At 41.9% G+C, this 15,290-nt stretch overlaps 2 protein-coding genes across 3 annotated transcripts in view; both read left to right on the top strand.

The window, feature by feature from the left end:
• The first annotated feature begins 1,078 nt into the window (after positions 1 to 1,078).
• Positions 1,079 to 2,968, top strand: LOC146391366 (doublesex- and mab-3-related transcription factor A1-like). The gene is made up of 2 exons (XM_084924240.1): positions 1,079 to 1,714; positions 1,865 to 2,968. The coding sequence occupies exons 1-2, from the start codon at positions 1,237 to 1,239 to the stop codon at positions 2,620 to 2,622; spliced, it is 1,236 nt and encodes a 411-aa protein (XP_084780366.1). The 5' UTR covers positions 1,079 to 1,236; the 3' UTR covers positions 2,623 to 2,968.
• Positions 2,969 to 3,331: 363 nt separating this feature from the next.
• LOC146391367 (glucosidase 2 subunit beta-like) overlaps positions 3,332 to 15,290 on the top strand; it is a 159,593-nt gene continuing 147,634 nt past the window's right edge. For both annotated transcript variants that reach the window (XM_084924238.1, XM_084924239.1), the window contains exons 1-5: positions 3,332 to 3,514; positions 3,851 to 3,967; positions 6,212 to 6,307; positions 10,723 to 10,780; positions 11,709 to 11,826. In XM_084924238.1, the coding sequence (XP_084780364.1) occupies positions 3,433 to 3,514; positions 3,851 to 3,967; positions 6,212 to 6,307; positions 10,723 to 10,780; positions 11,709 to 11,826 (471 nt within the window). In that variant the 5' untranslated portion in view covers positions 3,332 to 3,432. The remainder of the gene's footprint in view (positions 3,515 to 3,850; positions 3,968 to 6,211; positions 6,308 to 10,722; positions 10,781 to 11,708; positions 11,827 to 15,290) is intronic.

Genomic DNA, 15,290 nt, shown 5'->3' on the forward strand with positions numbered 1-15,290 from the left:
ATCGGCATCTGTGGGTGAACAGCAAAGAAAGAATTTCATTGCACAGAGAAATGCCTTTTCTCTTGTGACACATGGCAATAAACACTTTGAATCTTGAATCTTTGTCAGTAGAAACTGTAAAATTTATGATAACACAGCTAAAAGGTTTCAAATCGGTGCCTGTCACATTTTCTAAATCCTTCCAGTGGGCCGGATTGGACTTTTTGCCGGCCGAGTCTGGCCCCCGAGCCTTATGTTTGTTTTGGACACACTTAACATGACTGGATTCATTTCAGAGAGTATTGAACTGAACAATAGGGTTCGCATTATGATAACCAACCCCCCCCCCCCACACACACACATATTTGCGAATTTCTGCCTAACGATATTTTTTTCCTTGTGGCGTTGCCCTTGGTGACTGACACTGCGCTTGTCACATTATGCTCAAGTTGCTTCTCTTGTCATAACGGCAAAGCAATCTGGTGCGTGTAACCGGATCCTGTTTGAATGCAGGGAAATGAATGAAACATGTGACAAGGTGTGATTAGGTATTCGCCAATCTCGCTGGGTGTTTGTTGACAGATGGGTCTTTTGTCAGAGTAATTTGTTCAACAGAACAACCAAGCAGATAATTACCTGTTTCTTTTGTGGCTATTAGGCCCATTGTTGTAATGAAGGGGGGGGAAAACATCCTAATAGTGAATATTCATCACACATTAGGGCAACCGAATGGAAGCTGGCCTGAGGCAACATGTTTTTCTTTCTTATTTTCTAATAATGCTTGTTTTGTAACACGCTGGCCTTGTTCGATCCACCTTCTGTGCCCGCTACTTTATGTTATTATAACGTCTGTGCGAATTTGCATGTCATTTCAAACAGAGCGCAGTTTTGTTTTTATTTCCTAAAAGAGAGGGTTTTTTTTATCTGGTCTTGATAAGCTTCAAGTTTTTTTGAAATTTTATTTGTCCTTTCACTCTATGGCCGCATGCAGTTGCAGATTAGACCCCCGCCCATTCATCCGGGATGCAAATAAACATGATAGGGCATTAAGAGGCTTGAGCGGAAAGGGGTGTGACAAAGGTGTTGTGTTTCAACTCAAACCACCTGGCGAGGAGACACTTAAGGCGCGCAGGTTCAGGGTGCTGGCGCATTACAGAGACACCAGTCGCTCAGAGAAGTCCAAAACACCTGAATGATTTCACCGTAAACAGTTTTGCAGGACTCGTAGACTTTTTTTTTAACCCTCTCCTCTGAGCGATGGAAAACAGGATCCGACCCCTTGGTCTGACCGATCATACCTCCGGCCCGCTCGGTAGCCTGCCGGTACCCCCTTCCCTTCTGCGTCCTCCGCCTCTCTTCCTACAGGCTTGCAACCCCACGCTGGAGAGGGGATACCCCCGAACCCCGAAGTGTGCCAGGTGCAGGAACCACGGCGTGGTCTCTGCGCTCAAAGGCCACAAGCGCTTTTGTCGCTGGAGAGACTGCGTGTGCGCAAAGTGCACACTGATTGCAGAGAGGCAGCGGGTGATGGCCGCGCAGGTGGCGTTGAGGAGGCAGCAGGCTCAGGAAGAGAGCGAGGCCCGGGATCTTCGGCTCTTGTACCCCTGCACTGGGATCGGAGGGGAAGCAGGGATCCCTCAGAGATCGTCCATTAGCGCCGGGGTACCCGTACCTGCCAGCAGTACTCCGGCAGCTCCCGGTTTCGATGTTTTTGGGAGTGAGAATCAGAAAAACGGTGAGTTGAAATGTGAGACTGTATACTTTGTCTTCATAACTATTTTAATACACAACAATGTTCTTCATTTTGGTTCCTCTGCAGCTTTGGTGAACTTTGATTACCCCGTGCGCATTTAATTTAAAAGCTGTTCTTTTCTTTCATCCGTAGTTACAGTTTCAGAGGACAAATTAAGCAAATACAACTTTTACAATGGATTCATGGGCCGACCCCTGTTTGCACCCCATTCTCCACGGCTGCCCTCTCCAAGTGACAAGAAAGAGCTGTCTTCCAGCAAGGACAGCGGCGGAAGTCAATCCCCTGCGATGGATCACCGCTCAGACCATACAGAGAGCCCGCAGAGGTCACTTCCCTCTTCGGATCCAGAGTCAGGGAGCGAGTCGGAGAAGCCCAATGAGTATCTGAGCCCGGACCGTGACCCCACCGACATCATGGCTAAGATCTTCCCCCATCAGAAACGAGACACTCTGGAGTCTATGGTGAGAACGTGCAAAGGTAACATTATCAAATCCATTGAGCTGGCGTTGAACTCTAAAGAGAACAAAATTGACGCTGACAGCGCGCGCAGGCCTTCTGCGGGACTGCCCGGAGGGCTCGGTGCTCTGGGGGCCAAGTCTGCTTTCTCCCCGCTGCACATACCCGCGTCCACAGGAGGAGACAGCCTGTACGGCCTCAGCCCTCGCCTGGGCGTCAGCCCCCTGCGGCTGGCCTATCCCTCCGCTAACGGCGGCATGGCAGGCTTCATGTCTCCATACATGACATCAGGACTGATGCCAGTGTTCCCACTGCGTCCACCCTTGGACTCTTATTCCCTCCCCGGCATGATCCGAGACCTGTCTTACATCCAAAGCAAGGAGTCTCTATGCAATGCAGGCCTGTACACACGGCTAAACAGCGAGACCAAATAAAAAAGGGACACATGGAAAAAAATAAATAATAATAATAAAAAAGTTAACTGTAGCTTTTAAATAACCGCTTTTCAAGTGCCTCGAACCACAATGGTGTACTAAAATCTGACGACTTAATGCTTTTTTTTCTTAATGTAAATTTTGCAGATTGTTTATTGTGAATATAGTTATCTTTTCTCGTTTTACACATTTTGTATTCATTTCGTGCAGATATATAAAATGATGAAGTGAGTCTCTTTTGTCGATGTGTTTTTTGTTTGTTTGTTTTTTAGCGGATAAAAAAAGGGAAAAACAACTGCATGTGTAGCACTCAAAACTAACAAAAACCGGACTTTGTCCCACGATAAGTCTTCTGTTTCTTTCTTTTTTTTTTTTTTTCGTTCCACACATTTTAGTTCAGGCTTATTTAAGTACAGTAGTCGTAAATATGTTATGTGGAAGTGACCTTGGTGATGTCTGTGCTTGTGAAGGAGCTCTAGCTGACTACAAAAGATGTCTGCTGGCTCTCTAAAAAAGGCTACACTTAAATAAAGTGCTTGAACTTTATACTCCCATTTCTAAAATGTAAATAAAGCCGTAAGTGCAGTAAATCTAAATCAAATTCGTCCTCTTTTTCGCCTCAGCTGCCGTTCTCCCCTGCGATTGGTCGGTGGATGATCACGCGAACCTTAAACTAGAAACCAATAGAAAGCCTCAGAAGCGCCACGAGACCGCGTGTTTCAGGAAGTCGGGACACGGCAGTTTGAGATGCTGGCGGTGCAGTGTTTGAAACAGCCTTGAGCGGGATTTTATGAGGCAGGAGGCGCTGACATGCGTGTCTACATTATTGTCGCTGCTGTGTTTTGGTGTGCTTATGTGGACTCGCGGAAAGTAAGAGGAATATCCTCGTCCTGTAAGTCCATTCTTCCCTTTTAGCTTCCAGCTAGGTAGCTGCCAAATATATACAGAAACAGCTACATGGTGCTGAAGCTTTGGCAGCTCCTGGTTTCAGACGCAGGCAGCACGTTACAAGCTGTGATAACAGAGTGCACAGCATAATAATGGTACACAACATTATGAGTGTGTAGTAGCAACACAACACAAACCTGCTGTTTTACCCTCCCCAGAGGATCCGTGCTAAGACACTATAAACGCTCACACTGATGCACAATGTTTGGCTACAATTCTGGTTGCACCTCAGAGGCAGCAGCGATTACAAAAGTGGGCGTTTGTTTTTATTTTGTAACAGATAAAAGGTTCTACAGGGAGAGGAAGTCGTTTCTGTGCATAGATGGGTCGAGAATGATCCCATTTGAGCAGGTGAACGACGACTACTGCGACTGTGAAGATGGCTCAGATGAACCAGGTAAAAGGTTAATCAGTGGGGCCAGCGGGCCTCTGTCAGTCTGTCTGGTCACTGTGACTCTGTTGGAAAATCAGTGTTTTACTTTAAAGACTTTTGAAGTTTTCTGCGCTCAGATCAGCTGCATGTGTTTTGGGGGGCAAAACACATGCAGCTGATCTGCAAAAAGCAGACGCCGATTTTAAAAGTGCATGCTTTTACATCCTGGGAAGTGTGAGGGAAAAACTGTACACAACAAAAACATAGACTGTCAATACCGAAGACATGCACTGCGTGGACAAAACAATAAACCATGTAAACAAGAAGCCATGAGAACAAGAACCCCCACCAAGGCAGCTCACTCTCTGGGAAGTATTTACTTTGTATTGAGTACATATTCATATTGTTTTCTTTATTTTTAAACATACTTCTAGAAGTCTGTAGTTAAGTAAAAGCAGGTGCAAAGTGCAGGCTTTTGTTGTTTGCCCTGCTGAAACCCATTTTAATATGTTTGGCGTAATTTTGATTGCAATACTTTTTTTTAAATTTATATGCCCACAGGACATGTGCAGCCTTTATGCCATTGTTTAGTGAAATTTGTTAAATAATAAATATCAAGTGTCAAAAGTCCCCCCCCCTAAAAAAAAAAAAAAAAATTATACATTGTAATGTCAAATTGTTATGTATTTAATCATTACAATCTACATAATTACAATCTATTATTGTGATGTAAATGGAAAAGTAAGAATAAATCAATTCAGCTAAAGTCAAATAGTATCTCTTGGCAACATGTTTTTGTCAGTCTGAAAACGTATTGTTATTTTAAATAGCTTTATATAGCATTATTATCACTTTACCTGCAGGTTAATCTACTAACCTTTGAAGAAGAGGTCAGAGATCAAATGTGACATGATATTTTAAATTGTTAAATCCTACTTTATATGCTGACGACACCCAGCACTCTTGAAGAATCATAGTTTGTAGGTTATACGTTTTTTTTTTTTCTTTCAGTTTTCGACCAATAAATCATTAAATTGATCTTGAAGACTTTGGTGGACGTAAACCAAGTTTTAATAGATTGTTAACATGACCCTGCCATACACAGCTACAACGGTTTATCAGAATTATCTCAAAACTTTTCAAGCTATCGTGATATGCAAACTCTACCATACCCTCCTTAGCAAACATAGGCACGCTTTCTGAAGTTACTGGATATTTTGTCACTTTGCCACAGAACCCGCTCCTCACATGATGCTGTCTCCTGCAGTGTACAGGGGAGGAAGTAAACCACCTTCTGTGGTTTTCCACATCTTCACATTTTCTACTGTCCCTCCCCTCGATACGTCTTTGACAGGCTGTGGCTGAGACAAAATGTTGTGTCCCTGTTTCACTGAAGCTTCAGAGAGATGTTTTACAATACTTTTAGCTGCAACTTACACCTGTAAACTAAGTTCATGTCTAAGATGTGAGAAACTCCCCACATAAAGCTTGAGTGTCACCTCTCTAGCATCTTTTTTTTTAGCAACAAAGCAGAAGTCTGCATGTGATGACTTGCACAATGACACAAATCTGTAAAGTTCTGAAGAGTAAAACCCAGGATCTTCTTGCTGTGGTGTAATCAGTATAATTAGCCTTAACCCCCCCCCCCAAAAATCTCCTTAGGTTGAATAGTGCAAGTCTTTTCTCTCAAGGAATTCCAGAAATTAAGAAAAAAATGCATGAATTGTTGTCTAATATAAGAAAATTTACAAGTATAAGTATAGGCACCTTAATGAAATCAATACAAACAAAAGAGACAATGTATGTGGAAGGCATGGCATACCAGGGAGATTTCAGGGTTTAAATATTAAAAGATAGATGGCATTTTCTCTTGTGTAGCATAAACGGGAAAAGACAGAGGAGAAACATCCCCGATTTCATTATGCAGTCGTGGCTTTTATCATTATGCTTTAAATCAAAGTCACACATCATTTACAGTTTGTATGTGGGGCACAGGGCTGCAGCTAACCTCTGCCAACACTAACCAGATTTGAGATACACTCATTTTTGAAATTTTAAAAAGACACACACATAAAATAATGATTAAAAACAAAAACAAACCCCATCAAGAATACAAATAAATGTTTAAAAGTTTGAATTTTTAGAAACAGTAATCAGGTGCAGTGGCTAATGTCTTTGCAAGCGTTGTGAACAGTTTAAGGTAAATTCATTTATTTCTGCAAATTAGTTTATAATGCAGTGCTGACCAGTTTTCCTTGCTCCATGTAGGCACTTCAGCCTGTCCTCATGGCCGATTCTACTGCACCAATCTGGGTTTTCGCCCGCACTACATCCCATCATCCCGAGTCAATGATGGCATCTGTGGTAAGGCTGTGGTTTAATATTGTGTCTTACTGTCGGCTGGTAGCCGCCTTTTCTGTTTGGATGTCATCAGGGCAACTTGCGGTCCTGGAAATCCCCGCTGAGTGGAAACTACTGCAGAGGTGGTTTGAGTAACTTGGCAGGTATTCATAGATTAAAGCCTACAGAGCACAGGGAACATTGTCCTATAACGGATACTGTATATCAGTTTTAATGTATCTGTTGTTTGGTTATGAAGATATGTTAATAGTTTTATTTTCACATGTTGGACATATTATAGCTGAGCAGAATAAAGCCTGACTGATTTATTGTCAGGCTGATATTCTCTATTTGTCGTTGATCACTTTAGGCATTTAAAATAGATGATAAATGAAAATTAAAACAGTAAAGAACAGATGGGAGCAACGCCCTTCAGGCATGTTATGAATGTTGATGTTACATATTTTATCCACCAGAGGGCACTGTGCAACTTTAGCATGCCTCAGACACAAACACTATGCTGAGGGGAAACAGGTAAGTACATAACTGAACAAAACAAAAATTAGGGAAATCTCGTTATGTTTTATATGTCTGAAAGAAAAAAAATTGGAATATCGGATTTTCATATCACAAAATATCGGTCTCAAAAACACGGTATCGGTCGAGCTGTGAATACAAAAAAATTGCGGCAACCTCCATCATTAAGTTGCTCTTAGTTACTGATGCATGGCTGATGTTAGTGAGTTTGGGGGATATATCAGGGTTACAGAAGGTCATCTACTAATAAGAAGGTTAGTGGTTTGATCCCTGGCTGCTCCAGTCTGCATGTCAAAGTGTCCTTGGGCAAGTTGCCCTCCGATGTGTTGTTAGAAAGGACATCTCTCTATTAGTCTGTTTACCATCCAGCCCTGGTCTTCCCCTTACCCGACTGTTAGTCCTTGGTGGGTGGGGCTGAAGTCTGTCCAATTTGAAAAATCACTTCCTGTGATATCAGACTTTTTTTTAACTCCCTAAAACTTAGCATTGTTATTGGCACCAAAAGTCCCATATGAGTTATCTCTCAAGTTTTTTTCTACATCTCTTTGTGTATTTTGTTAATGCAATAGCATCACAACCACGTAATCATAAACACGCTGTCGGGTCTTCATCAAAATAACTTAAAGTCCTGATTTTACCGAATAAAAACTTGTTGTTTACTTTCCCTCTTGTGTATTTTGCAGACACGGACAGGAATTTATGTTTTGCTCGATGTGCAGATGCTGACATGTTGATGTACGCACTCTCAGTCTTTTTTGTAGCGCAAACAAACGATGTAGCTTCAACAAACAGAACATGGCTGCCTTCACACAAATGCAGATGCGTACATACAGTCACTTCCCTCGCTCAGCTTTCCTTGAAAAACATCCTGCTTCTATTATTCTCAAGGCTTTCTTCCATTCTTTCTTGCCACATGCGCTGCCTAATCAGGTAGTTTTTCAGCCTCCCTTTCTTTTCCACTTTTGTTCTCCAGTAGCTCGCCACTTTGGATAAATTCAATACATTCTGCTGCTGACATCTCTGCTCTGTCACCAGCTCGTTCTGCAGCAGTAGCAATAGACGGCATGTAACCATCGCAGGAAATAAAGCTGAAGGAATGAAGCATGAAAGAGCGGCAGGAGAATATTTCCCAAAGCCGCCCTCACCCTTTCCTCTTTCCTTTTATTCTGCTCCCACTTGTCTTCTTCTCATACCTTCTCTGCTTTGAATGGAGCCACTTAATAGCTAATTCATCATCGCTTTTCCTCTTTGACTGGTTGTTCAGAGACATTCATTGGCTTCCCTTTTTGGACTGTAATGCTCTCTTTCGATGGGTCACCAATGGGGTTCTGGATAATTGAGAGATTTCACACTGTGCCCACTCTCTTGGGTGAAACATCAGAGAAAGAGCCAGATCTGAGCACTTACAAAACACCATGCAGCTGATGTTATAAGTGGCTGAAATCAAGAGACCTTCTTCGAAGCGCAGAGAGATGTCACGCAGACCTAAAGATTTAATCTTCAACTTTAAGGACGAAGATTTCCTGGGTAGCTCAACATGAAAGAGAGTATACATTTGTCAGCATAATTAATTAAATTTTAATTGTGTGGCTTCTCGTGATTAAATGAACACGATGCTGTAAATGTGTGCTCGACCAGAAGAACACAAAGAAAAAGCCAGGAAAGCGCTCCCTAAATCATCGCTTGATGACCTGCCTGCTTATGCCAATCACAGCTGTTCCCTGCACCGCACAGCACGAGCTTTCCCAAATGCACTTGACCGCAGTGATATACTGTAGATAAAAAGCCATTACTGCAAAGCAACACAACTGTCATATTCAACTGCCTCAAAACACAACACAAGCTGCAGAATGATGAAAACCGAGAAAAACATTGCAACAGCTGCTAATGTGAATCATCCGGCTTCAACTCAGACGTCGATACTTTATTATTATTACTGTCATTACACAGAAATGTTTTGTTTTATGCAGTATGTTGAATTTTTAAAGGATAATCTGATAGAGCACGACTGATATGGGATTTTTAAAAAGCGGACCGATATTTGGTGATTTAAAAATCCGATATTTTGATGCACTGGTTAATTTTTTTTCTTTCACACACAATAAATGTAACAATATAATTACACATAACAATAGCACATTGTTATATGTAGCGATATTCTGTTGCACTGCTCGTCTTTGCTGGGATCGTCTGGTTGTTTTTGGTCTTGCCTATAGAAAAGTTCCAGAGGTGCCCTCTTGTGGATAAACTATGCAACTTCAACCCTTGTAACATTGTTGAAGGGCGTTTCTTCTTTACTTTTTAAATTTGAATTTTGTGTCAAATGCTGATACTTATATAAAGGCAAAGAGCTAATATTGACCCGTGATGTTGTGTAGTCTGACACTCTGGGAGATACACTTCTTTGAGTTAATGGTGGCAAAAAACTGCAGTCCACAAGGCACTACATGGGGCTGTATCCAAAATGAAGTCACTCTTGAAACAGTCTCATGTTAAAATAGACAACTGTACTTAAGCAAGAAAGAAAAATCATTAAAAAAACAAAACAAAACAAAGAAAAATCATATTTACATGCTGGTAGGAAAAAAAAGTTTTGCTCCATAAACATAATTTACACCTTCATAACAACTGTGATTTTTTTTTTTTATAAGTCACCTTTTAAACTTTGGTTAGGCTTGACTGCCAGGTGGAAACAGCCACAGGCAGCTGTAACCAATATCTGCCTGCTAAGATTCACCTCAGCTAATTGAAGTCGCTGAACTTGACCTTTCAACCACATTTATGGTGCTGGTGCTTTTTGGAGCTCTATTACTGGAGTTATCTGAGCTATATTATCCAATAACATGCCTTGCTGTGTCGTTAATTGTACTGACAGCCTATCCAAGACGTCTGTGCTTCAGCAAGTGAAATTCTATTTTATTTTTATGTTACTTAGCAGTGTCTGCGCTGCACCCATACACTGAGCTGATGCACTTTTCTAACCAGCGTTTTCAGCCATCGTCACTTCTGGTTCCAAAAAAACCCCAACAGCTTTAAACCTGAGCTTCACAAAGCACTGTCAGATGTCACAGTGGATACATCACCATGGTTTCTAGCCTTAGTGCTGTGCTAAGCTACAGTACTGTGCAGAAGTCTTCTGTCCTCCAGTATGTACAGAAGAGGTCAATTGAATGGTATAATAGTGAGTGTTTGTCTGTAAAACTTAGTGGAGGCTCTGTTATGGGCTGTATTTCAGCCAGTTTTGTTGGGGATCAAAATCGATGGTATTATGAACACAGAAAAGTATCATCAGATGTTGATTCACTGTGCAATACCATCTGGAACGAGTCAGCTTCATATTTGAGCATGACAACGATCCCAAACGCGCTGCCAATGCAGTAAAACGAGTCATGGATTGACCTCCCCAGAGTCTGGAGCTCAACATTATTGAAGAAGAGTGGGATCAGAAAACAGAATAAACAGCAGCCAACATCCAACGAGCTTTGAATGTCCTTTAAGAGGTCTAGAGAACTATTCCTGAAGACTACTTAAAGAAATTCCAAGAAAGCTGCCTAAGACGGTTCAGGTTGTGTTAAAGATGCCGTCGAAGTTTCTCTTGACTTACTAGAAGAATTTATTGGCTTAAAGTTTCAGCTCAGTTTTCCTGTAGCATATTTGTGTTTATTGTTTGTTATCATTTTAATGAAAAAAACTGTGTATTATATGTTGGAAAGCAAAATATTGCTTTTGCAGAAAGCATCTTGTATTTTTTTGTTGTGTATGAGTTTAAAAAAAACAAACTTTGATCTGTTGTGTAGTAATAGAGTAAGACATTGTAAACATCTCCGTTCTGACAATGTGGTATGCTTTTCATGTTTTGGTCTGTGTGCATTGGATTGGTTTCTCCTGTGTGTCTTTGCCAGATTGCTGCGATGCTTCCGATGAATACAACAGCCACACTCGCTGCCAGAACACTTGCTGGTCAGTCGATTCAAAATTGAGATTCGGTATTTATGTATTAACACATGTGCAGTTTGACTCGAAATATGTCGCCAGACGCCAGAGGGTCCAGTTATTTAAAAATAAATATCCAAATGTGAAAAGATATTCATCCGGTCTGATATAAAACAGAGATCTTTGAGGGGAATTCACCATCATCTGAATAGAAAGCTGCTTATCATAGCAGCAGTATAATGGACTCTGCAGTGAATCGGTTACTGTGCCACCAGGGGGCATGGTGTCACTGTGATTTAAAAACTCAGGGCTGTGTGTGCATCACAAAATTGTATTGAAGAGTTCATCTGTTAAATGCAAATGTGACTCACGACCTTCTTGCAAATTTTTCCTCCTCCTCCTTTTTGCTTTAAACTGCTCCCACCACCCAGAGCCTTTTTTTTCCTGGGAGATAATTTAGATAAGTTATAAATTACACGGCGCAAAGGTGGAAGATCCCTGAATACAGATGTTTATAAGAATTCATTTTCCTGCCGCGATGTATTTATCATGTTTTTCTGAGCTGCGCCGCAAAGATGGACAATGCTGCGGCGCAGAAACGCAGCCCGCTGTGTATATGTCACTAACCCACTTCTTTTGTTGACAGTCCTCTATTATTTCATTCACCGCGCCATTCGTCTCGAAGCCGCGTACAAGCAGAGTGTATCTCATTATGTTTTCACAAGGTCCGCACTCATATTGTGTTTGCCAGGCTTCAGAAACAATTTAGCTGAGCCGCAGAGCATCGGCCCCCATCTTATTTACTCTTCTATTTTCCCATTTGGATTCCTGCTGCATCGCAGGCCCTTAAAAATTGGATTGCGCCAACTCGGTGACCATAACAGGAGCGGCTGGCGTTTTCTCAGTAATGATGGGACTATGCTTCCTCTCTTTCTCTCTCTCGCCTTTCCTCCAGGAATCTAGGACAGAGAGAGAGGGCGTACGTGGAGGGCCAGATGAGGACCTTGGATGAAGGTTTGCGACTCAAGCAGCAGCTGATTGAGGAGGGAGTGCTGCTCTGGAGGGAGAAACAGGTAAAAAAAAATTCTTGTAGAAGTTCCAGCTATTATACGGCATGTGTTTGAAAACCACCCGAAAAGTAGATCAGTTCGTGTTCACACTGGAACTAAGTCGTTGTCTAAGCACGGCCTCTACGTCAGGAGAAAACTTGGATAACTTTTGTGATTTCGAGTTTAGAGGTTACAAAACTATTACAGAACTGATTAACAGGTTTGAAGCAGTCTTCCTCAAAGCAAAGAGTTAAATTAGTGATACAGCAGGGTAACATTACACTGAGTTGGTTTCTCTCCCCTGTCTAGTTCAGCATCAAAGTGGAATTGGAGAATCACCTGTTAACCTAACATGCATGTCTTTGGACTGCTGGAGTGATTGGAGGGAAATTGCACATGCACACAGTGAACATGCAGGCTTTACACAAGAAGGCCCCCAGCTGGTGGCTTCAGCACCACCGTGAGTCTACAGGGTCCAATAGGGGGTCCGTGACCCTCATAGGGCTTAAAATCTGCGACTTTCCACCAGTTGTTCTTAGAACTGCAGAAGCTTCTTGGATGAGAGGTGAAACATCTTCAAGGAAACTTAAAGAAGTCCAGACGCTTTTCTTTTCAAGCTCCATAGATTATGATGACTGAGAACCTTCAGACGAGTCTAGAGACACATTTGTAAAGCGCTTTGAACCAACAGCTGGCTAAGATGAATGTGATAGCTCTAATAAGAAAAGCTAGTGGATTATATTGTACAGGAAAGCAGTTCTGGTTAGGGGACTAAAGGTAAATGTACAGTGCTTGTAGTTAGGATATAAAGACACTTGGTTAACTGTTTTTCTGCGTGTGCTGCCATACAGTGGCTTCTACAGCGTTTTTTAGCTAACGGTTGACGGAAAGGTTAATTTGCTTTCATATATGCTGCGCTCAGAGCATTGCTATTGAGCAGTGAGCAGCTTGTGATGCTGTTTTGATCATACATGTTCGCAGCACCTGCTGCTACAGGCGTCTGTTGTGCTCCCAGCACCAGTTTCCAGCACCAGCCTTAGCCTGCTGTGCAGGTACTTTTTGCCTTATCACAGTAAGAAGCTCGCTGCTTCCTAGCTGTCAAAAAAAAAAAAAAAAGCCCTGCTATTTTCCTCCCTCCATTATGTTACTTGGATCGTGTCGTTTTAGTTGATCAATTCATGTCATTTCCTGCTGAGTGGCCTCCAGTTTTAGCACAACAGACATCACTATGCTATATAATGCATCACGTCTCAGATTCGAATTCTAGTTCGTACTGTTATCTGTAACCCATAAACATCATACTCTGCTCTTGCCACCTTACTTTGCATTTTATTGTGTCTCTTAAGGAATTCAGCTGTGACTATACTTCATTTGCCGTCGCTCTAAAGCAGTGAGGAGTAAATGACTGGGTGTAAATCAGCACCAGTAAACAAGTACGTGAGCAATCAGGCCTTTTTTTTCTCTCTTTTTGACTCCTTTGCAGAACTTGGGGTCAAGCAGCGACTGCTTTACAGTTTTTCCTCTCCATTTGCACATTTACTTCAGCGAGCACTGAGCCAATTTAGAGACGGACTCCTGGAGTTTGGTGCAAATTATATGGTAAATTTGGCAGCTGCGGATCTCCGAGGACGCTTCAGTGGTCTCATTACTTAATGCATTAGTGGCCTTTAGAAACTACAAGTTACTTTCCAACACTGCAGCACCTACAGCTTTAAGTGTATTAGCGATTGAAATGGCAGCAACTGAGTGTTGTTCATCATCATTATTTGGATTTTGGACTCTTTGTTGATGCAGCACATTTACACTGTTCTGACTTTTTTCAGGGCTGCTATGAATCCTTGTTATTTCCTGCCCTGATTATTCATTTCTAAGGTATCTTGAAGGATTTTAAGTACAGCTGTTTAAATCTTGCAGCGCTTATAAAAGATGTCAGGGAAAAAAAAGAGAAAGAAACCACTTGTTTACAGCACAGATTTGTCTGAAGGCCACTTTTTATCACACTCACATGTGCGAGCTCACACATGTCTGATTTGCCAGCTGGTGATCCCTGGGTTTTTACCCTGCACTCTGCTCTATTTTCCTTTCTTTTCCTTCACCCCCCCCCCTCTCCGTGTTCTTTTCGGTGGCAGCTGATTGGCAGATCGAGGCTGAAGTGTCACCCGGCCCTCCTAGCCCTGCCGCACTTTGCGATCCTCTTTTCTCAGCGTGTCTGTGTTGATATGGCAGGGTTACCTCCGGGGCCTCGTGTTGGAAACCTTACACAATGACTCAAAAATGAACCCTTCCTGGGGTTCAAGGGTTCAAGAGAAACTGTTAAAGAAAACACTTGCGATCAAACTTTACCCCAAAAAAAAAATCAAATTAGAAGCTGAGCGTGGCGTTGTAGCCTCACGTGCCACAGAACAAGCAGAAATGGGAATGCTGCTGTTAATTGAATACAAATTGGTATTCAATAAAACCCATTTCATGATGTTTGCTGTTTATTTGCCCACTCTTAAAAGTACATGTTAAAGCAGGAAATGAAGTGCAGCGTCAGCCGTTCCTTATCCTCAGAATCACTTTTCTCTACTTTTTTGTTTTTAATTCTTTGAAGAATTTGCAACAGCGAGAAGCTTTATATTAGTTTCTGGTGTTTTCTACTTCTTTTTTTTACACAATGGAAGAACTTTTTGCATGTTATGGGTGTTTTTTCCACAAGTAAATATGTTCTTGTACTCCTCATAATGGAGCCCATAAATCACCGCTGCAAGCTGAAGGTGTCTAAGCAAGCAGCATGGCCTAGAAAGGTAGTCATCCCTAGCTGAACCTCGCAGAATCCATCACTGCATTATGAGAGTCTCTGAGGACAGATTGGAAGGCAGAGTTGACACACACACACACACATGCACGCGAACAAGGAGCTGCTGCTCTTTCATATTAATTGGTCCATTACAGAGAGTGATGATAGGTTATGCTTGGTTGTCAAAAGCTGTCGTATTTGGTGCGACAGCAACACCTCCTGATGCAAGTGATTTAAATAGTCCATTGTGCAGGCCCGGCTGCTGTGGTACAAGTTTTTGTAAATACACGGTGTTGGTTGGTTCTCTTCTGGAGCTAGACGAGGAAACGAGAGAGAGAGAGAACAGGGAAATTCTCGTGCTTCTGTTTATCTGTCAGTTAATCTCTCAATAATAGTCTCTGTGCTTTGTTTATCATTAAGAATGTTATTATAATGATGTTAGCATATGTCTGCGTGTAGCCTATGGCCTCCTTAACTGGTGGGCCAATATCAGTGAAACTTTGCATGATTATAGTCACATGAATAGTGATTATTAACATTTATATGTTTTCAAAAAGAGTTATTACAAATCTCAATTCTTTTGATTTATGCATTCATCACCCCCCTGCAAATACAATGTTAGGTTAGTGCGTTTGTTTCATGTGCGACTGTCAACATATACTTCCAAAATTTGTATCAGCGATGGAATTTTGTTCAAGATGCAGCTAAA

Source organism: Perissodus microlepis, chromosome 3, assembly GCF_051167445.1.
Source record: "Perissodus microlepis isolate ML-2025 ecotype Zambia chromosome 3, ASM5116744v1, whole genome shotgun sequence".
Taxonomy (NCBI): domain Eukaryota; kingdom Metazoa; phylum Chordata; class Actinopteri; order Cichliformes; family Cichlidae; genus Perissodus; species Perissodus microlepis.

Bases quoted from the DNA above. Each gene is read 5' to 3' on its own strand.
- LOC146391366 (XM_084924240.1), top strand. From the start codon at position 1,237: ATGGAAAACAGGATCCGACCCCTTGGTCTGACCGATCATACCTCCGGC. The intron at 1,715-1,864 runs GTGAGTTGAAAT...TTTCATCCGTAG, and splicing joins GAGTGAGAATCAGAAAAACG to TTACAGTTTCAGAGGACAAA.